We start from the raw sequence: 24,113 nt of genomic DNA, 5'->3' as shown, positions 1-24,113 counted from the left end.
ATACCTGCCATCTTTTCTTGGATGCTAGTTCATTAATGTCATTATATCTCGTAGACCACCCGGACCACAGTCTTGGGGGCGTACCTTAAAGGCACTGCTTTTAACGTCCTCTACGAGCTGTCGTCACGTCTGCTTTTCATCAATTCCAACAACGTGCCGCCCCAGTCACATACTATGTGCGGCTTCTGCACGCACACACAAGTGAATGCAACGCATACTTCATCAACAGCGATACAGGTTACACTGAGTGTTGCTGTATAAATATGCGCCACACTGTGAACCCACACCAAACAACAATGACAAACACATTTTGGGAGAACATCCGCACCGTAACACAAAACAAACACAACAGAACAAATACCCAGAACCCTTTGCAGCACTAACTCTTCCGGGCTGCAATATACACCCCTATAATAATGCTAAAACTACCGTATTTCCTTGAATTAGCGCACCGGCGGTAATTAATTTAAAACCTCTTCTCACTCCGGCGCTTACCAAAGGCATGCGGTAAATTTAGGCATGCGCTTATAAATTTGAGTGTGATGTAAGGATAATCATGACATCGCTTAATGCCGCAATAAAATTTAAAGCACAATGAATCATCCCGGGAGTTCTTTTTGTTTGGGTCTGAAAAGGCAATTATAACGTGACACTCTTTATTTTTACAAGGGGTCAGTCAACAATTACGTACGCATTTTTCTCCAGGATTTTGACCCCCACCCCCGTACGCAAAATTTACTATAAAAATGATGGTGCTTAATTGTGCGCATTTCCTCCCCAGGATTTTGACCCCCAACCCCACCCCCTTTTGCATACGTAATTGTTGAATGGCTCCCAAGTGCCTGCGTTATAACACAGCAGTACAATGTATATCGGTATATTCAATTGTGATATATTATGCTGTGATGTTGCACACAGGACTAGGGACATATGTTATGTCACTCGTGACATAACATATCAGTGTATACCAGTGCAAAAAATACGCTGAACAAACATTTGCAATACCGCGAACTGCTGGGTAACGCTAAAAACATAGTAGGTACATGACTTACCCGGCGGTAATTCTAGGCATGCGCTAATTATTTTGCGAAACGGGTTTGACCCTGCGGTAAATCGAGGCATGCGCATACAACCGTATTTTCCGCACTATAAGGCGCACTTAAAAACCACAAATTTTCTCAAAAGCTGACAGTGCGCCTTATAACCCGGTGCGCTTTATATATGGATAAATATTAAGATTCATTTTCATAAAGTTTCGGTCTCGCAACTTCGGTAAACAGCCGCCATCTTTTTTCCCCGTAGAAGAAGCGCGCGGTGCATGCTGGGATATGTGACGTTTCATTTCCATTTGTGTGTTTATGTAAAGACCCCAAAATGGCTCCTATTAAGTGTGTTGTCTGTCTAATTATAAATAATGCAGACGAGGCGTGTTAACTGAGTTCTCAACGTTTACTCACAGCGTGCTCATAACCACATTCTAACTCCCAGCATACAACAACGCTTCTCAGGGCTACCGCGCATGCTCGTCACTATCGTTGCATGCTGGGTAGTGTAGTTGTTATATTTGCTAGCTCATAACATCACATTAAGAGACACGCTTACGCGCTTAATTCAATACTCGCCGTCATTCCGGGTGGATTGACAAAAGACCTCCAGCCGCTAGATATGGGTGTCAACAGGGCATTCGAAGCTAGACTGCTAACTGCGTGGGAACAGTGGATAACAGAAGGCGAACACACGTGACGTTCACCAAGACAGGGAGGCAGGGAGACAGCGCCAGACGACATTTTGGATCCCACATTCGCCCAACTTTTCAATTCGGACAACGAAGGAGAATAATTCGAGGGATTTATGAATGAAGAATAACTTCAGAAAGTGAGCGTTATGTTTATTTTGTGTGTTGTGACATTAACGTTCGAGCAACATTATGTTGCTATTGCTCTGCACTATTTTGAATTTTACTATGTTTGTGATTGCACATTTGCGTACATTTTGGGAGTGAACAGAGTTGTTAGAACGCTGGTTTTTAATATATTATTAAAGTTTGACTGACCTATCTGACTGTTTTTTTTGACATTCCTTTAGCGCAGTTAGATGCGGCTTACAACACCGGGCGGCTTATAGGTGGACAAAGTTTTGAAATATGCCGTTCATTGAAGGCGCGGCTTTTAACCCAGGGCGCCTTATGGTGCGGAAAATACGGTATATACCCGGCGTCAATTCAAGGAAATACGGTAATCCATTTGAGGTCAAATGAATACAAACAATATAAATATATTTTGTGATAGACACAAACGATATAAGTTGAAAATGTATACAATAAAATGTTCGATATACTTCATACGTAATTTTGGTCAGAAGAAACCGGACGTTAAAAAGCAATGTAGTCCTTCGCTGCGCTCGTTTTTACTTTTCAACCCTCGTCCGTTCCCTATTCGGATATACAGAAACAACAGGTAGGAACTAATGGCAAAGTGTTATTTTAATTACAAATGTGCTACTTTAAAATATTAATTTGGTCTGATAATATTAAAAATGACTGCATAACAAATTCCTTCCCATAGTAAATAAGAATAACAGACCACATTAAATGTTACACAGCCATAACTTGCTGCCAGTAAACCTGCAAAAAATAGTTCTGTTTAATTTTTTATTTACACTTTTTACTATTTTGTTAGCACGGTGGAAGAGGGGTTAGTGCGTCTGCCTCACAATACAAAGGTCCTGAGTAGTCCTGGGTTCCATCCCGGGCTCAGGATCTTTCTGTGTGGAGTTTACATGTTCTCCCCGTGACTGCGTGGGTTCCCTCCGGGTACTCCGACTTCCTCCCACTTCCAAAGACATGCACCTGGGGATAGTGTTGATTGGCAACACTAAATTGGCCCAAGTGTGTGAATGTGAGTGTGAATGTTGTCTATCTGTGTTGGCCCTGCGATGAGGTGGCGACTTGTCCAGGGTGTACCCCGCCTTCCACCCGATTGTAGCTGAGATAGGCCACAGCGCCCCCCGCAACCCTGAAGGGAATAAGCGGTAGAAAATGGATAGATGGACTATTTTGTTACACTTTATTAAGCATTTCTTACATATTCCCTATTTTTGGACCTCACTTTTAAAGAGGTTTTTGTTAGGTGTTCAATGTGAATTTAGAATTTTGTTTACATTAACTGAGTGTTTTTCATGCGCGTGTTGACATTTATTTACCTTTCTGCCTTGATAGCTGAAGGGATTATAATCAGAGGTTAAATTTAAAGAAAAAAATTTACATTTCATAATTTTTTCTCCTGGTCTTTTTTTTTATTGCCCAGTTGTAGGTTAACACATTAATATTTTGGGGGGAAAAAACATCTTAGTGTTAAAGATGCAGGATTATTAGCACCCTTTGGGAAAAAAGAGAGAGGTTGAGAAAAAAAGAGGAACATTTCTTTTAGCACAATGTGCTGCCACGCAAACCCCGAAATAACATTTGGAAATCAATTGGGTGCATTTCTACACTATATTTTGCCTTTAGATTTATTCTCATCTACTAACCTCTTTTAGCTGTCTTTTTGACACTTACATGTCCCACGTAATTTACCACAGGTGAACTGTATCTCCTGCCCTCTCCTGGCAATCATGTCATACATAACATTGACTACATTACTGTATTTCGGACTATAAGGTCCACATAAAATCCTTTCATTTTCTTAAAACTCGACAGTGCGCCTTATAACCCGGTGCTCCTAATGTACGGAATAATTTTGGTTGTGCTTACCGTCCTTGAAGCCATTTTATTTGGTACATGGCGAAATGATAAGTGTCACCAGTAGATGGCAGTTATACATAAGAGATACGTGTAGACTACAATATGACTCAAGTAAACAACACCAAAATTGTACATGTTTCATTGAAAATATAGAACACAACTTTGGTAAGCTATGAAGCCGCACAGCTTGATGGATTGTACTGTAATGATGGTGATGCCAATTTGGTTTATCCTGTCAATGGGGTATTCATCACTTTTTCATGCATGGTTGGATTGCTTTTTGCCGTTTATGCCACAATGTATTGTTGATTTAACATGATTCCTACATTAATATGTACTTAATGTGTACATTAATGTCATTTTTTTGGGTGTTTAGTTTTACAGTAATTCATTGTGAAGACAATCAAACAACCTCAAATTGGAAGTGTTTTATCTCTAAATTAAAATGACTTTTTATTTGCCAAACCAAATTGAAACATTCAGGGAGGGCCCATTTGCAAAGAGCAGCTTGTTTTGTTTTTGTTTTTTTTAATTAAATTGAAAAAAAATAGCAAAAAGATGTGGATTGTAACTAACAACAAAAAGATTTGTCGTTAAATACTGTTCATGTAGCCTTTTTTTATACGTGTGTCCGCCAATTGTGCAAATTAGATGATGATGATTTCATCCTAAGACTGCCTCGCCCTCGCCAGCATGACGATATGACATGATATAGTTGACTCTGTGCTTGTACTTATTGTTGCCACCTAGTACCAACCTCGTCATGTCCGTTGTGTCCTGAGCAAGACACTTCACCCTTGCTCCTGATGGGTGCTGGTTAGCGCCTTGCATGGCAGCTCCCTCCATCAGTGTGTGAATGTGTGTGTGAATGGGTAAATGTGGAAGTAGTGTCAAAGCGCTTTGAGTACCTTGAAGGTAGAAAAGCGCTATACAAGTACAACCCATTTATCATTTATTTATTTACAGTTAATGGCCCCCAATTTGGACACCCCTGGGTTACGTATTTCACCGAAAAGGCAAAGTGTTCCCAAACTCTGTCTTCTTAGCACAAGTTGTGATTCACGCTTGTGGAAGTGTTCTGCATGCTTCCACACCTCGCCATTTACAGCCGTGGTATTGGGACACTCCCCAGGCTTATGGAGGTGACTGCATGTCTGGAATTTTGTCTTTCGGGACTGTATGAATGTATTTGATTACCAAGTAAACACAGAACACAAGAAACTCGTCCAGCATTGGTATTTAGTCTGCCCCTGTACAAAATAGGAATACATACATGTCAACTACAGATATAGGCATGTGTTTCATTTAGTTATATTGTTTGCACGTGGGTTGATTATTTAGGTATTGTTTATTTTTCTACATTGTTAATTGAATATCGACGCCCTGTATAAATAGGTCAGAAGTAGAGCTGTCCGATATTATCGGCCAATAAATGCTTTAAAATGTAATATCGGAAATTATCGGTATCGTGTTTTTTTTTTTTTATCGGTATGGTTGTTTTTATTTTATTTTTATTTTTTTATTAAATCAACATAAAAAAACACAAGATACACTTACAATTAGTGCACCAACCCAAAAAAACTCCCTCCCCCATTTACACTCCTTCACACAAAAGGGTTGTTTCTTTCTGGTATTAATATTTCTGGTTCCTACATTATATATCAATATATATCAATACAGTCCGCAAGGGATACAGTCCGTAAGCACACATGATTGTGCGTGCTGCTGGTCCACTAATAGTACTAACCTTTAACAGTTAAGTTTACCCATTTTCATTATTTACTAGTTTCTATGTAACTGTTTTACTTTCTTTTTTTTATTCAAGAAAATGTTTTTAATTTACTCCTCTCTGAGCTGCCACCTTACCGTGGTAGAGGAGTTTGCGTGTCCCAATGATCCTAGGAGCTATGTTGTCCGGGGGTTTCTATGCCCCCTGGTAGGGTCTCCCAAGGCAAACTGGTCCTAGGTGAGGGATCAGACAAAGAGCAGCTCGAAGACCTCGATGAAGAACAAAAACAAAGGACCCAGATTTCCCTCGCCCGGACGCGGGTCACCGGGGCCCCGCTCTGGAGCCAGGCCCGGAGGTGGGGCACGATGGCGAGCGCCTGGTGGCCGGGCCTGTCCCCATGGGGCCCGGCCGGGCACAGCCCGAAGAGGCAACGTGGGTCCCCCCTCCAATGGGCTCACCACCCATAGCAGGGGCCATAGAGGTCGGGTGCAGTGCGAGCTGGGCGGAAGCCGAGGGCAGGGCGCTTGGCGGTCCGATCCTCGGCTACATAAGCTGGCTCTTGGGACGTGGAACGTCACTTCGCTGGGGGGGAAGGAGCCTGAGCTAGTGCGTGAGGTGGAGAAGTTCCGGCTAGATATAGTCGGACTCACTTCGACGCACAGCAAGGGCTCTGGAACCACTTCTCTTGAGAGGGGCTGGACTCTCTTCCACTCTGGCGTTGCCGGCAGTGAGAGGCGACGGGCTGGGGTGGCAATTCTTGTCGCCCCTCGGCTCAAAGCCTGCACGTTGGAGTTCAACCCGGTGGACGAGAGGGTAGCTTCCCTCCGCCTTCGGGTGGGGGGACGGGTCCTGACTGTTGTTTGCGTTTACGCGCCAAACGGCAGCTCAGAGTACCCACCCTTTTTGGATTCACTAGAGGGAGTACTGGAGAGTGCTCCCCCGGGTGATTCCCTCGTTCTACTGGGGGACTTCAACGCTCATGTTGGCAGCGACAGTGAAACCTGGAGAGGTGTGATTGGGAAGAATGGCCGCCCAGATCTGAACCCGAGTGGTGTTCTGTTATTGGACTTTTGTGCTCGTCACAGATTGTCGATAACAAACACTATGTTCAAACATAAGGGTGTCCATATGTGCACTTGGCACCAGGACACCCTAGGCCGCAGTTCCATGATCGACTTTGTAGTTGTGTCATCGGATTTGCGGTCTCATGTTTTGGACACTCGGGTGAAGAGAGGGGCGGAGCTTTCTACCGATCACCACCTGGTGGTGAGTTGGCTGCGATGGTGGGGGAGGATGCCGGACAGACCTGGCAGGCCCAAACGTATTGTGAGGGTTTGCTGGGAACGCCTGGCAGAGTCTCCTGTCAGAGAGAGTTTCAATTCCCACCTCCGGAAGAACTTTGAACATGTCACGAGGGAGGTGCTGGACATTGAGTCCGAGTGGACGATGTTCCGTACCTCTGTTGTCGAGGCGGCCGATTGGAGCTGTGGCCGCAAGGTAGTTGGTGCCTGTCGTGGCGGTAATCCTAGAACCCGTTGGTGGACGCCGGCGGTGAGGGATGCCGTCAGGCTGAAGAAGGAGTCCTATCGGGTTCTTTTGGCTCATGGGACTCCTGAGGCAACAGACAGGTACCGACAGGCCAAGCGGTGTGCGGCTTCAGCGGTCGCGGAGGCAAAAACTCGGACATGGGAGGAGTTCGGGGAGGCCATGGAAAAAGACTTCCGGCAGGCTTCGAAGCAATTCTGGACCACCATCCGCCGCCTCAGGAAGGGGAAGCAGTGCAGTGTCAACACCGTGTATGGTGGAGATGGTGCTCTGCTGACCTCGACTGCGGATGTTGTGGATCGGTGGAGGGAATACTTCGAAGACCTCCTCAATCCTACCAGCACGTCTTCCTATGAGGAAGCAGGGCCTGGGGAATCTGTGGTGGGCTCTCCTATTTCTGGGGCTGAGGTTGCCGAGGTAGTTAAAAAGCTCCTCGGTGGCAAGGCCCCGGGGGTGGATGAGATCCGCCCGGAGTTCCTTAAGGCTCTGGATGTTGTGGGGCTGTCTTGGTTGACAAGACTCTGCAACATCGCGTGGACATCGGGGGCGGTACCTCTGGATTGGCAGACCGGGGTGGTGGTTCCTCTCTTTAAGAAGGGGAACCGGAGGGTGTGTTCCAACTATCGTGGGATCACACTCCTCAGCCTTCCCGGTAAGGTCTATTCAGGTGTACTGGAGAGGAGGCTACGCCGGATAGTCGAACCTCGGATTCAGGAGGAACAGTGTGATTTTCGTCCTGGTCGTGGAACTGTGGACCAGCTCTATACTCTCGGCAGGGTCCATGAGGGTGCATGGGAGTTTGCCCAACCAGTCTACATGTGCTTTGTGGACTTGGAGAAGGCATTCGACCGTGTACCCCGGGAAGTCCTGTGGGGAATGCTCAGAGAGTATGGGGTATCGGACTGTCTTATTGTGGCAGTTCGCTCCCTATATAATCAGTGCCAGAGCTTGGTCCGCATTGCCGGCAGTAAGTCGGACACGTTTCCAGTGAGGGTTGGACTCCGCCAAGGCTGCCCTTTGTCACCGATTCTGTTCATAACCTTTATGGACAGAATTTCTAGGCGCAGTCAGGGCGTTGAGGGGATCTGGTTTGGTGGCTGCAGGATTAGGTCTCTGCTATTTGCAGATGATGTGGTCCTGATGGCTTCTTCTGGCCAAGATCTTCAGCTCTCGCTGGATCGGTTCGCAGCCGAGTGTGAAGCGACTGGGATGGGAATCAGCACCTCCAAGTCCGAGTCCATGGTTCTCTCCCGGAAAAGGGTGGAGTGCCATCTCCGGGTTGGGGAGGAGATCTTGCCCCAAGTGGAGGAGTTCAAGTACCTCGGAGTCTTGTTCACGAGTGGGGGAAGAGTGGATCGTGAGATCGACAGGTGGATCGGTGCGGCATCTTCAGTAATGCGGACGCTGTATCGATCCGTTGTGGTGAAGAAGGAGCTGAGCCGGAAGGCAAAGCTCTCGATTTACCGGTCGATCTACGTTCCCATCCTCACCTATGGTTATGAGCTTTGGGTCATGACCGAAAGGACAAGATCACGGGTACAAGCGGCCGAAATGAGTTTCCTCCGCCGAGTGGCGGGGCTCTCCCTTAGAGATAGGGTGAGAAGCTCTGTCATTCGGGGGGAGCTCAAAGTAAAGCCGCTGCTCCTCCACATCGAGAGGAGCCAGATGAGGTGGTTCGGGCATCTGGTCAGAATGCCACCCGAACGCCTCCCTAGGAAGGTGTTTCGGGCACGTCCGACCGGTAGGAGGCCACGGGGAAGACCCAGGACACGCTGGGAAGACTATCTCTCCCGGCTGGCCTGGGAACGCCTCGGGATCCCCCGGGAGGAGCTGGACGAAGTGGCTGGGGAGAGGGAAGTCTGGGCTTCCCTGCTTAAGCTGCTGCCCCCGCGACCCGACCTCGGATAAGCGGAAGAAGATGGATGGATGGATGGTTTTTAATTTATTTATCTTATTTTATCATTTTTTTTAAAAAGGACCTTATCTTCACCATACCTGGTTGTCCAAATTAGGCATAATAATGTGTTAATTCCACGACTGTATATATCGGTATCGGTTTATTTCGGTTGATATCGGTATCGGTAATTAAGAGTTGGACAATATCGGAATATCGGATATCGGCAAAAAAGCCATTATCGGACATCCCTAATGTCAACCCTAGTATCTGGCGGTATGAATACAAATAATAAACACAGCGACAACGTCTCTATAAGTTGGCATCAAAAAAATCAAAAATTTCATCATTGGCTTTATTTGAACAAAAAATCTTACGGTACATTAAACATATGTTTCTTATTACAAGTTTGTCCTTAAATAAAATAGTGAACATACAAGACAACTTGTATTTTAGTAGTAAGTAAACAAACAAAGGCTCCTAATTTAGCTGCTGACATATGCAGTAACATATTGTGTCATTTCTCATTCTATTTAGTCAAAAGTATTAAGGACAAGTGGTAGAAAATGAATTATTAATCTACTTGTTCATTTACTGTTAATGTCTGGTTATTTTCTCTTTTAACATGTTCTATCTACACTTCTGATAAAATGTAATAATCACTTATTCTTCTGTTTGATGATTTACATTAGTTTTGGTTGATACCACAAATTTGGGTATCAATCCGATACCAAGTCGTTACAGGATCAGACATTGGTCATATTCAAAGTCCTCATGTGTCCAGGGACATATTTCCTGAGTTTATAAACATAATATAAATTAAAAAAATGAAATAAGATTTTGTGATGCTAAAAATATCGATGTAATCATAGTAGTATCGACTGTACTAGGTATCATTACAGTGGATGTTAGGTGTCGATCCACCAATGGCGTTTGTTTATATTGTAGAGTCCCGGAAGAGTTGGTGCTGCAGGGAATTCTGGGAATTTGTTCTGTAGTGTTTATGTTGTGTTGCGGTGCAAATATTCTCCCAAAATGTGTTTGTCATTGTTGTTTAGTGTGGTTTCACTATATGGCACATATTTATGACAGTGTTGTTCATACGGCCACCTTTAGGGTGTGACATGTACGGCTGTTGACTAAGCATGTCCTTCATTCACTTGTAAGTAGTGTGTTCAAAGTTAAGATATCGCCCTGATGACTAATGATGGTGCATAGTCAAAGTTAAGATAATCGTCTTGATGACTAATGATTGGGCATAGTGAAATCTTGTCTTGGCCTTGTCAACTATAGATCATTTTTAACACATCCAATATTATGACTCCGGTGTGCTGCGTTCTGTAGTGAAGCATGAATAGATATCACTCGTCCTATACTCTGAATAAATGTACTATATTTGTCGCCATGGAGACAAGGAGTAAAAATTAAAAAGTAGTTACAACACTGCGGATAGACAATAGCCGCCAGCTAGCCATGTCTGAAAGCACCTCTTCCTGAGGGCGTTACAGTGTTATAACTTACTTCATCTTTATCTTTAGTTATCAAGCGAAAATGTGTCCGTTCTCCCTTTTCTGTCTACACACATTGTCTGCTTGTAAGTACTCTGTGATTGTGCACTGCCGAACATGCTCGTCTGCACGACACGAGGTGACGATGACGACGGGTGGGTAGGGATGATGTTCGAAATCGGTTCTCTCGGTTGTTCGATAACAAAAGAACCGATTCCATGGACTCGAATCCCTTGTTGAGAACCGGTTCCCGTTATCGAGGCCACTATAGTAAAGAAAAAGAGTTGGTTCTTTATTCGAATCCCTGGGAACGAATACCTTCCCACGTACAGGAAATGCCCTGTGGGACCTGCAATGTTATGCCCATTTGATTGTAGACTCTTACTGACACCTTGTGGCGATATGAAAATACTACGCGTCATTTGTTTGGGCACTTCCGGGTTGAGACAATAGAGAAGTAGACAAGTTATGTTAGCGCTTACAAGCCTTGGAAAAGATAAGTCTGTAAGTAAACTGTTTAACTTGTTTATGTAACTCAATATTAAGGTGGAAAGTGTTTAAGTTTGATACTAAGATGTTTATTGAAAAACAATTTTTGTGCACTGTTTCAATGGATGTTTTGAGGACTTAAAATGGCTGCCAGTCATGTATTTCCACCATCGAAATAGTTTCAACACTCAGAAGTATTTGTTTGATAATAGTACTGTATATATTTGTGTGAAGCTAATATTTACATATTGTGTATTACATTTCAGTATGTTAATTGAATCACATAGCTTATACATTTGTCATAGTGTGTATTTCAGTTTAAAAAAATAAAAATAACAGTCCAGTGCAAGACAAAAGTAAAGATAGGAAAAGACAAAGCAAAATCAACAACAATAAAGAGCCTAAATGGATTAATCTGCTTTGGATTGCTTGTTAGCTGTCTGCCAAGCTGTATAACCTCAACACGTATAGTAAAGGGCAGAACAGGCAATATGCAATTATTGCCAGGCTTCGCTCTCATGTAAGGGGGAAGAATTGTTGATTGATGACTGTGGTGTTCTTAGTGTCATAGTGTGTGTAGTTAGTATGTTCCAATAGCAGCAGAAGTGCACTTTTTGGAGAGCTGTATTATTTTCAGTTTTGTGCCCAAGGGACTGATTTTATTCAACACTACATTATTATTTATACACATATAGTGATCACAGAGACAGGTTGTTTTTGTGTTACTGTATATATTTGTTTTTCTGAAAAATCCCACTTAATATACTTTGGGTAACAGTCAATATTTTTTTTTTAGGGGGGTAACAGTCAATATTTATTTATTATTATTTATTTATTTTTCTTATAAAATAAAAGTGAGCTTTTGTTAAACCAAATATTGTTTTTTTTTCCATATACAACAACCTATCTGGATTTGATAAGAGAATCGATAAGGAATCGATTCGATAAGAGGATTCGATAATGGGCTCGAACTCGATCATTTCTTATCAAACATCATCCCTACGGGTGGGGGACCGGTACTTTTTAGAGGCGGTATAGTACCGAATATGATTCCTTAGAATCGCGGTACTATGCTAATACCGGTATACCGTACAACCCTACTAGTCACCTAAATCTATTTCTGGCAGCCTAAAATTGGATGAACGTATGAGAAACACACTGCACTGTCGAGTTACACAGTATTATTATTATTATTTATTTTTTAAACAGCAGTAGCGAGAAGATACACAGAAATGTAATAGCAACCTTACTCTAAGCAGCAAACAAAAAATTAGTCTCCAAGGTCAAAATGACCACACTTAGTATAAGAACTCTAATTAAAAAAATCACAAACATCAGCATGTAGCTGCTTCCCAAGCCAGCCGTAAAGCAACGACAAAACAGGAAACCGTTGTACCAAAATAAGAGCTCAGAACAGAAAGCAAGGTGAAAACAGATGAACACAACATCAGAGTTTGACATTCTCCTTATGTCTTTGACAGGACGGTGTGACGCGGTTGGGAGAATGGCCGTGCCAGAAGCCTGAGGGTTCCTGGTTCAATCTCTAGTTTCTACCATCCTAGTCACGTCCGTTGTGTCCTTGAGCAAGACACTTCACCCTTGCTCCTGGTGGATCGTGGTTAGCACCTTGCATGGCAGCTCCCGCCATCAATGTGTGAGAGGGTGAATGTGGAAATAGTGTCAAAGCGCTTTGAGTACCTTAAAGGTAGAAAAGCGCTATACAAGTATAACCTATTTATCATTATTTATCATTAAATGTGCAAGCAAAAGCCAGTTTCAGTTTAGTTACCGATTATGTCGACAACCACTCATGTCAACGTGAGCCAGCCGGTCGAGGGGCGTTGACTAAACCGGTTTCTCCCTATATATATATATATAACCAGCACACGTAGGGCAAGCTTTAGCGTCACAGAGGGCGGGAATTGTCGAGTGTTGTCAGTCAATCAGGTCGAGCCAGTCTGCTGCCGGGAGACCAGAAACAAGACAGCATGTTGCCAGGGTCAAACACATCTGACATCACAGTCTTTTAGCTGGTTTGCCTCAGGCTTGTGTCTACACGAAGGAGCCATTGTCTCTTTAAGGCGTTACAGTATGAATGATTATGGTTTTACCATATATGCACTGGGGTTTGGGTGAGAAAAACTGATGGCCGCCCCTAAAAACGCTGACCCAGTGTCTGCCTGTCAGTAATTTAGTCTGCCTGCCTCGCCGCGTGCATGCGTCCCCAGGGGTTTATGTTTATGATTGACAGGGACAGCTGCTGACATTTAATAAGAGTCGCCGTCTCCGTTGAAACTAGACAACCCAAAAGTTACTTCTCTGCATGGTGCAAACCAGCTGTGCATTGGTAACTTACATCTGGATGCCTTTGTACTATCAAGGCATTTATTGGGGCCATGCTGAATAGAAAGATAACTATTTACCATTAAAAAAATAATATTGCTAGTATAATTTAATTAAGAGAAATATTAGATATTGTAAGACAAAAAAGCAACATCGAATTTTTTTTTCCAGATACACATTTCAGATATAAAGTTGTATATACAGTCGTGGTCAAAAGTTTACATACACTTGTAAAGGACATAATGTCATGGCTGTCTTGAGTTTCCAATCATTTCTACAACTTTTTATTTTTTTGTGATCGAGTGATTGGAGCACATACTTTTTTGTCACAAAAAACATTCATGAAGTTTGGTTTTTTTATGACTTTATTATGGGTCTACTGAAAATGTGACCAAATTTGCTGGGTCAAAAGTATACATACAGCAATGTTAATATTCGGTTACATGTCCCTTAGCAAGTTTCACTGCAATAAGGCGCTTTTGGTAGCCATCCACAAGCTTCTGGCAAGCTTCTGGTTGAATTTTTGACCACTCCTCTTGACAAAATTGGTGCAGTTCGGCTGAATTTGTTGGTTTTCTGACATGGACTTGTTTCTTCAGCATTATCCACATATTCTCAATGGGGTTTAGGTCAGAACTTTGGGAAGGCCATTCTAACCCTAATTCTAGCGTGATTTAGCCATTCCTTTACCGCTTTTGACCTGTGTTTGGGGTCATTGTCCTGTTGGAACACCCAACTGCGCCCAAGACCCAACCTCCGGGCAGATGATTTTAGGTTGTCCTGAAGAAATTGGAGGTAATCCTCCTTTTTCATTGTCCCATTTACTCTCTGTAAAGCACCACTTCCATTGGCAGCAAAACAGGTCCAGAGCATAATACTACCACCACCATGCTTGACGGTAGACATGGTGTTCCTGGGATTAAAGGCCTCACCTTTTCCCCTCCAAACATACTGCTGGGTATTGTGGCCCAACAGCTCAATTTTTGTTTCATCTGAACTTTCCTCCAGAAGGTCTTATCTCTGTCCATGTGATCAGCAGCAAACTTTAGATGAGCCTTAAGGTGTCGCTTCTGGAGCAAGAGCTTCCTTCTTGCATGGTAGCCTCTCAGTCCATGGCGATGCAAAACAGGCTTGACTGTGGACACTGACACCTGTGTTCCAGCAGCTTCCAAATCATTGCAGACCTGCTTTTTGGTGATTTTCGGTTGACTCTTGATCATCCTGACCAATTTTCTCTCAGCTGCAGGTGACAGCTTGCGTTTTCTTCCTGATCGTGGCAGTGACAAAACTGTGCCATGCACTTTATACTTACGGACAATTGCCTGCACAGTTGCTCTTGGCACCTTAAGCTGCTTTGAAATGGCTCCAAGTGACTTTCCTGACTTGTTCAAGTCAATGATTTGTTTTTTTTCAGATCTGTGCTGAGTTCCTTTGACTTTCCCATTGTTGCGTTTGTAACAGAGTATAATGACTGCATCACATGAGCCCTATTTAAATGGGCTCAGAGAAGTCCACATGTGTCATCAATCATAATCACTCACATGAAGTTAAGAGGCCATGCCATGAAGCTATTTGATTTGATTGTAACTTTTCTACATGACCAAAATTGATCATGTATGTTGCTGTATGTATACTTTTGACCCAGCAGATTTGGTCACATTTTCAGTAGACCCATAATAAATTCATAAAAGAACCAAACTCCATGAATGTTTTTTGTGACAAACAAGTATCCCAAAAAAAAAAGAGTTGTAGAAATGATTGGAAACTCAAGACAGCCATGACATTATGTCCTTCAGAAGTGTATGTAAACTTTTGACCACAACTGTATATATTTATATATAGTACAGGCCAAAAGTTTGGACACACCTTCTCATTCAATGCGTTTTCTTTATTTTTATGACTATTTACATTGTATATTGTCACTGAAGGCATCAAAACTATGAATAAACACATGTGGATGTGGAGTAATGTACTTAACAAAAAAAGTGAAATAACTGATAACAAAGCTGTAATCATAGCAAAGGGTGGCTATTTTGAAGAAACTAGAATATAAAACATGTTTTCAGTTACTCCGCCTTTTTTTTGTTAAGTACATAACTCCACATGTGTTCATTCATAGTTTTGATGCCTTCTACAATGTAAATAGTCATGAAAATAAAGAAAACACATTGAAAGGATCTTTTCAATCTTTGTCCGTTCCCTATTCGGATGTACGGAAACAACAGGTAGGAACGAAAGTGCAGGACTGTATAAGTAAAATAAATAGCAACATATAACAAAACTGCTACTTTAAAATATTAATTTGGTTCAATAATATTTAAATGATAATTACTGGGTGACATACATCTGTTTCCATACTTAAATAAGAATTCCAAAACCAAAATAAACATTACACGGAGCACGTAAACATAAATATACCACGTAAAATGGTTCTTCTCAGGTTTCTGTTTACATTTTCACACTTTGCACTATTTTGTTACACTTTAAAAAGCATTTCTTACATATTCCTTATTTTTGCGCCTCAATTTAAAGAAGTTATTGTCAAGTGTTTATTGTGATTTTAGAAGGTTGTTTACATTGACTGTTTTCCATGGTTGTGTTGACATTTCCTTTCCTTTCTGACTTGATATCTGAGCGGATTACAGTCAGTAAAATAAAAATTTTAACATTTAATATATTTTTCTCTTAGTCCATATGTTCCATGAGTCATAATAAATATCAACTGTTATCGGTATTGCCCAAATTAAAAAAAACTATATTGTGATACAGTTTTCAGCCATATTGCCCAGCCCAAGTCTGTCCTGTATAAATGTCAAGCTTAATTCTGACTTTGTCTTCATCTTATCCTTTATTTCATTCACAACAACCAAAAATTGTCTCCATATACACAAATTAAACAAAAATATTGTAAAGAAAAAAACATGGTGTATACTTGAATTTCAATTTAACAGGCAATGTAGAAGATAATTACCATAGCTCCTAATAAACACACTGCTGCTGCCATTGTGCACTTCCTGTGTTGTGCAAACATGATATTTGCTCAATATTTGTAGGCCAGTACACTTTTAACACCCAGTATGTGTCAGATGTGACATCAACAACTTTTGTGCAGCTTTTCAATCAAAGTGTGTTTAAATCGCCCTTAATCACAAAAGCCTCAACGGGCTGCACAAACCACAACAGCAGCCTCGGCTCGGACCCCCCTTTTAAAGAATGAGTCAACACACTAAATACACACCTTTACCTCACGTAGTCTATTACCTTTAAATGTTAATTAATAATTACCTGCAAATATTGCAGGTGTTTCTACTGCTTGCTAGTGTTACCATATCTGAGTTATTGTACAGAAATATGGGGAAGTAACTATAAATGTGCGCTTCATTTGTTAACCGTGTTACAAAAAAGATCAATTAGACTGATACATAACGTTGGATACAGAGAACATACAAACCCTTTATTTATTGAGTCAAAAATATTGAATTTCAATGATTTGGTAAAATTGCAAACAGCTAAAATGATGTACAAAGCAAACTATAACCTGCTACCAAAGAATGTACAACACTTCTCCTCTACTGAAGAGGAGAAATGCAACCTTAGAAGAAAATCTAATTTAAAACATTTGTATGCACATACAACACTTAGAACTAGGGGTGTGGGAAAAAATCGATTCGAATTGGAATCGCGATTCTCACGTTGTGCGATTCAGAATCGATTCTCATTTTTAATTATTAATCAATCCAACAAAACAATACACAGCAATACCATAAGAATGCAATCCTATTCCAAAACCAAACCCGACCCAGCAACACTCAGAACTACAATAAACAGAGCAATTGAGAGGAGACACAAACACGACACAGAACAAACCAAAAGTAGTGAAACAAAAATTAATATTATCAACAACAGTATCAATATTAGTTACAATTTCAACACAGCAGTGCTTAAAAATCCCTCATTGACATTATCATTAGACATTTATAAATAAATAAAAAAAGATCAATAGTGTCACAGTGGCTTACACTTGCATCGCATCTCATAAGCTTGACAACACACTGTGTCCAATATTTTCACAAAGATAAAATAAGTCATATTTTTGGCTCATTTAATAGTTAAAACAAATTTACATTATTGCAATCAGTTGATAAAACATTGTCCTTTACAATTATAAAAGCTTTTTACAAAAATCTACTACTCTGCTTGCATGTCAGCATGCTGGGGTAGATCCTGCTGAAATCATATGTACTGAATGAATAGAGAATCGTTTTAAATCGGGAAAAAATAGATATTGAATCGAATCGTGACCCCAAGAATCGATATTGAATCGAATCGTGGGACACCCAAAGATTCACAGCCCTACTTAGAACCTTTAGCATATCAGTATGAAGTGTGAAGTGAATTATATTTATATAGCGCTTTTCTCTAGTGACTCAAAGCGCTTTACATAGTAAAACCCAATATCTAAGTTACATTTAAACCAGTGTGGTGGCACTGGGACCAGGTGGGTAATGTGTCTTGCCCAAGGACACAACGGCAGTGACTAGGATGGCGGAAGCGGGAATCAAACCTGGAACCCTCAATTTGCTGGCACGGCCACTCTACCAACCGAGCTATGCCGCCCCATGTATGTGAAATTAAATTAAGTAAAGAAGTTAAACAATGTACTGATATGATCCAGTTTAAGAGCTAGTTCAAATTAATAGTGCTTACAAAGTACAAAGAAGAACAATTATGAGAAACACTTTCAACCTTATTAAAAATAAGATATTCTTCATCTCAGTATGTTTATCATGACTCACTTAATTATCTATTACAAAAACTGAAGAAGTCCGTAAATGAACGTATATATTTGTAAACGCTCTGAAGTGGGAAAGTGGTAGGATTAAATAAGCTTAGCTTCTTCCTACTTCTTTTCGGACATGATGTAAAGTGAAACGATATGAAATGGTGTGATGTATTATGCTGTAAGTGTGTTCATGTTCGAAATAAACTAAAGCAAGAAAGAAAGAAAATGCTTAGGTAAACACAACAGACAATAAATACCACGCTTGGAAAACCAGCGTTCTTCCTTAGGACGGCTGGAAAAAAATGCCATCGGCCCCTATTATCTTAAGACATTGTTGTTTCCCTAAACAAAACAACTAAGCGGACACTTCCGGTGTACTTATTTGCCAGGTGACGCCTTGTTTTAATAAATAAGACAACTTTTTTATAGGTATCCCCGGCATATAAACGCCGAACCCCTTCGAGAATCATCGTTTTTTTCTTAAGACAGCTGAAAAAATACAACATGCACCTTATAAGGTCGAGATTGTGTCATTTGCCTAAAACTAAGCAACTACATAGACATATTCGGCGTAGTTTGTTAACCATATGAAGCACTTGTGTTTTTAAAAACATGACAACTTTTAAAGTAGCGTCCACGCTGCGTTCAAGACATATGAGCAGCGTGATAAAAATAGAACATAGCTAGATGTATATTACACGTAACTGGGTTATTAGGTGTAATACATTAATATAATAGCATTAAGTTAATGACAACAATGGCAGTGACACAGGCTGGTGCTGCGTTCATGTTGGGCTAAGAACAAGCGGCTAACTGCAACTTTGTTGCCACGTAAACGTCACATGACAGTGCAAATATAATAGAAAGCGAGAAAAAGATAGAGATAGGATAAATAGAAGGCAAAAAGGGCGGACTAAAGGTGTGGCTGAGACATGTTTTCTCCTCAGCGCCACTTGGAAACCTCCGGCTCGTCGTCGGCTGCGCCAACACGAATCCGCCAAAAAGCAACGTGTCGCTTAAACAGCACGCAGTCTGCGATGGAAAAAAACTATGTCAGACTCACCCTCCAAAAGCCTGGAAATCAACGAGTCGACGTCCAACTCCCCCTCCGCCATTTCTGTTCCAAGGAGCTCGCTGCGCCGCAGAGAGAGTGAAAGGAGGCTCGAGAAGGCACCGCCTCACCGCCCTCAAACGCACCACTAACACCCCCCCATTCCGTCCGTTTATGACATCCATCGCGCGGCCTTTAATCCCTTTGTAAACGTAGACATAATAACACGACGAGGGGCGTCGATTGGCCTGTCACAAGTCCACTTAGGGTCATCGGAGTCAACTATTTTTGATATGACGTATTTACACAAGGTACTTGGAGATGTCCTACACTTTGTGCAGTTCCTGAAGGCACCATTGTCGCTAGACCATTTGCAACAGGTTACACTAATAACTTGATGGAGAGTGAGATTATGATGTAATGTTAATGAAATGTTTGAAAGTACACAGTAGATTACGCAATGAATGCATGGATAGGGGGAAATAAAGGCACCATGGCGTGTAGTTTACGTTCAAATGTCACGAAGCAGTGTTTGGTTACTTGCTTGCAGTGCCATCTGACGGGTAAAACGTGAAGGTGAATTTGGTATACCGTTTTGTTGCTGTTAGAGGGTCACTTAAAAGAAAATAGTGAATATACAAATGCATAATTATTAATTCATGTTATTATTACGCAGATGCCCCCGTGTGGCTGCTCAGCGTTGTGTATTGATCTTCTATTACTGCAACTGCCCGAGATGGGCGCTAACACGTCGTCTGAATGAGAGGTAAGTGTGCTAGTCAGAAGGCCAAAAGCCCGTACTGCTAACCCAACGGCTATCACACTCATTGAAGTTGTCAGGGAGGGAGTCACAAACATAAACGCCTGGCCACACTCATGGCCCACGTTACATATGTAGTGGATGTCCCTTATGGGCATCCGTAGTTGTGTATGTATGTTCGGGTGTGTGTGTCACTGATTTCTACAACATATGCATTTGATTAGTATATATTTTGCTAACAAACTAATGAACAACATGCTTTGAAATTAGAAGTAATGTTGACAAGCATAATTTATATACATACACATATATATATATATATATATATATATATATATATATATATATATATATATATATATAATCGCGATTCTCACGTTGTGCAATTCAGAATCGATTCTCATTTTTAAAACATCGATTTTGTTTTATTTATTTATTTTTTTTAAACTTTTTTTTTTTTTTTAATTTATTTAATCAATCCAACAAAACAATAACAATGACAATGCAATCCAATTCCAAAACCAAACTCGACCCAGCAACACTCAGAACTGCAATAAACAGAGCATTGAGAGGAGACACAAACACGACACAGAACAAACCAAAAATAGTGAAACAAAAATGAATATTATCAACAACAGTATCAATATTAAATAATAAATGATAAATGGGTTGTACTTGTATAGCGCTTTTCTACCTTCAAGGTACTCAAAGCGCTTTGACACTACTTCCACATTTACCCATTCACACACACATTCACACACTGATGGAGGGAGCTGCCATGCAAGGCAAGGCGCTAACCAGCACCCATCAGGAGCAAGGGTGAAGTGTCTTGCTCAGGACACAACGGACATGACGAGGTTGGTACTAGGTGGGGATTGAACCAGGGACCCTCGGGTCGCGCACAGCCATTCTTCCACTGCGCCACAATTTCAACATAGCAGTGATTAAAAATCCCTCATTGACATTATCATTAGACATTTATAAAAATAAAAAAAAAGAACAATAGTGTCACAGTGGCTTACACTTGCATCGCATCTCATAAGCTTGACAACACACTGTCCAATATTTTCACAAAGATAAAATAAGTCATATTTTTAGTTCATTTAATAGTTAAAACAAATTTACATTATTGCAATCAGTTGATAAAACATTGTTCTTTACAATTATAAAAGCTTTTTACAAAAACCTACTACTCTGCTTGCATGTCAGCAGACTGGGGTAGATCCTGCTGAAATCCTATGTATTGAATGAATAGAGAATCTTTTTGAATCTTGGCAAAAATCTTAGCCACACGATTATCAAATGTTATAGGAAAATTAATTCATAATGACCAAACTGGCTTCATGGAAGGTCGACAATCTTCAGACAATACAAGGAAATAGTTTAATGTTATTTACTATGCCAGACGTTTCTCTTATCCCACAGCAGTATGTACTGTTGATGCGGAGAAGGCTTTCGACCGCATAAACTGGTCATTTAAGTTTTGCACATTACGTAAATTTGGATTTGGAGATAATTGTATACAATGGATTAAGATGCTTTATACAAGGCCCAAAACCAATAATCATATTTCAGAACCTTTTTCGTTAAACAGAGGAGTAAAACAGGGATGTCCTGCATCTGGATTATTATTTAATTTGGTTATTGAACCCTTAGCTGCAAAAATAAGAAGTGAAAATAATATTTATGGTATAAAAATTGGCTCTCAGTATAATAAGCTATCGATGCATTGTGACAACATAATTCTCTACCTGTCACATGTTAACTCCTCTCTTCACTATATCAATAATGTCATCACTGAATATGGCTGTTTATCAGGGTATAAAGTCAATTGGGACAAATGTGACATATTACCACTTAATAAACACTGCAAGAAATCCCAAGTTCAGAACTCCAAAATTAAATGGAAAGAGGCAGAAATCATATATCTAGGACTGCACATTACACCAAACCTTTATTCAAGCAGAGATCTCAATCTTAAACATTTAAAAAATAAGATAGAATCCAAAATGGAACGCTGGTCACGTCTCCAAATATCACTTTGGGGTCGGGTGAACATAGTAAAAATGAGTATACTGCCAGCAGTTAATTATATACTGAAAATGATGCCTGTCCTAATTATTAAAAGTTGGTTTAAGAAAATACATACAATGATATCACATTTTATATGGTGTGGAAAGAAGGCCAGTTGTTCATACTTAAGGTTGTCTTTGTCAGGCTTGTCCCTGACAGTTTGACTGTTTTAGTTTTTTCTCTGTGTTTGTCTTAGTTTCCTGTCAGCGCTTTTATTTTGTCTTCATTTCCTGAGTGTCTCCCTGAGTGCTGCTTCCCCTCAGCTGTGGCTGATTGGCACCTGGCCACACCTGGTATCAATCAGCCAGCTACTATTTAAACCTGCCTTCTCCTCCAGTCATTGCTGGATCATTGTCGTTCCTACCTGTCGTGTCGTTGTTCTTAATACTTGTCGTTGTAGCTCTGTCTACTTTTGTTTCACTCTGCTCATGTCCTAGTTCCTTCGTGTCACAGTAAGTGTTTTTGGTTTCTTGTCCACAGTTAGCCTCTGTGCTATTTTAGTTCATAGCCAAGTTTGTTCTCCGCCTTGTGCGCGCCTTTTGTTACCCTTTCGTTTGTAGTTTTGCCTTAGTGTTTTAATTAAATCATGTTTTCTCGCACAATGCCTTTCGCCTTCTCTGCATCTTGGGGTTCGTCACCTACAAACTCTGACATAATGATCCAGCCAAATTCGAATCTCGCAGAGATGTCCATGGCGGAGAGGCTTAACAAAGTTTTGGACTTAATGGCTAATCTGAAGAAAAGTTCGGCCGCTTTTCAAGCCCTCTCCCTCCCACCCCTGTCGTCTGTGGTCCTATCTGGGGACGTCTGGGATCCGTCCCTTGGGGGAGGGGCTATGAGTAGCAGTGCAGCTGGGGAGGCACAGCTACTTCTCGCCCCAGTGGGTCTGCAAGAGACGGCGCCATCATCTCCGGTGGGTCTGCAACCTACGGCGCCACCATGCACTCCGGTGGGCCGGCAGACGCCACCATGCAGTCCAGTGGGCCGGCAGACGCCACCATGCAGTCCGGTGGGCCGGCAGACGCCACCATGCAGTCCGGTGGGCCGGCAGACGCCACCATGCAGTCCGGTGGGCCGGCAGACGCCACCATGCAGTCCGGTGGGCCGGCAGACGCCACCATGCAGTCCGGTGGGCCGGCAGACGCCACCATGCAGTCCGGTGGGCCGGCAGACGCCACCATGCAGTCCGGTGGGCCGGCAGACGCCACCATGCAGTCCGGTGGGCCGGCAGACGCCACCATGCAGTCCGGTGGGCCGGCAGACGCCACCATGCAGTCCGGTGGGTCTACAACCAACGGCGCCACCATCCTCCTCTCCGGTGGGCCAGCAGCAGACGGCGCCACCATCCTCCTCTCCGGTGGGCCAGCAGCAGACGGCGCCACCATCCTCCTCTCCGGTGGGCCAGCAGCAGACGGCGCCACCATCCTCCTCTCCGGTGGGCCAGCAGCAGACGGCGCCACCATCCTCCTCTCCGGTGGGCCAGCAGCAGACGGCGCCACCATCCTCCTCTCCGGTGGGCCAGCAGCAGACGGCGCCACCATCCTCCTCTCCGGTGGGCCAGCAGCAGACGGCGCCACCATCCTCCTCTCCGGTGGGCCAGCAGCAGACGGCGCCACCATCCTCCTCTCCGGTGGGCCAGCAGCAGAGGGCGCCACCATCCTCTTCTCCGGTGGGCCAGCAGCAGAGGGCGCCACCATCCTCTTCTACGGTGGGCCAGCAGCAGAGGGCGCCACCATCCTCCTCTCCGGTGGGCCAGCAGCAGAGGGCGCCACCATCCTCTTCTCCGGTGGGCCAGCAGCAGAGGGCGCCACCATCCTCTTCTCCGGTGGGCCAGCAGCAGAGGGCGCCACCATCCTCTTCTCCGGTGGGCCAACAGACGCCGCCACCATGCACTCCGGTGGGCCAGCAGAGGGCGCCACCGCCATCCTCCCCGGTGGGCCAGCAGAGGGCGCCACCGCCATCTTCTCCGGTGGGCCAGCAGAGGGCGCCACCATCTTCTCCGGTGGGCCAGCAGAGGGCGCCACCATCGTCTCCGGTGGGTCCTCCCATGCCGGCGGTCGAGCCGCCTCGCCAATTGCGGCGGCGTTCAACTCGCCGTCGCCACCTAACTCTTCCCCGCTGGTTGCGGGGACACTTGGCCTGGTGGCCCACCTCCTTGTCCTCCCTCCACCCTCCCGTGACTTTGGACTTTTTTGG

At 42.8% G+C, this 24,113-nt stretch overlaps 1 protein-coding gene across 1 annotated transcript in view; it reads right to left on the bottom strand.

Moving 5' to 3' along the window:
• Nucleotides 1-19,248, bottom strand: part of LOC133606801 (serine/threonine-protein phosphatase PP1-beta catalytic subunit) — a 53,684-nt gene extending 34,436 nt beyond the window's left edge. The window contains exon 1 of the mRNA XM_061961143.2: nt 19,097-19,248. Within this exon, the coding sequence (XP_061817127.1) occupies nt 19,097-19,148 (52 nt within the window). The 5' untranslated portion in view covers nt 19,149-19,248. The remainder of the gene's footprint in view (nt 1-19,096) is intronic.
• Nucleotides 19,249-24,113: the final 4,865 nt, after the last annotated feature.

The sequence above is a fragment of the Nerophis lumbriciformis genome, linkage group LG05, assembly GCF_033978685.3.
Source record: "Nerophis lumbriciformis linkage group LG05, RoL_Nlum_v2.1, whole genome shotgun sequence".
NCBI classification, from domain to species: Eukaryota; Metazoa; Chordata; class Actinopteri; order Syngnathiformes; family Syngnathidae; genus Nerophis; species Nerophis lumbriciformis.
Note: the sequence above shows the minus strand (reverse complement) of the source record. Positions and strands in the feature narration are given on the sequence as shown.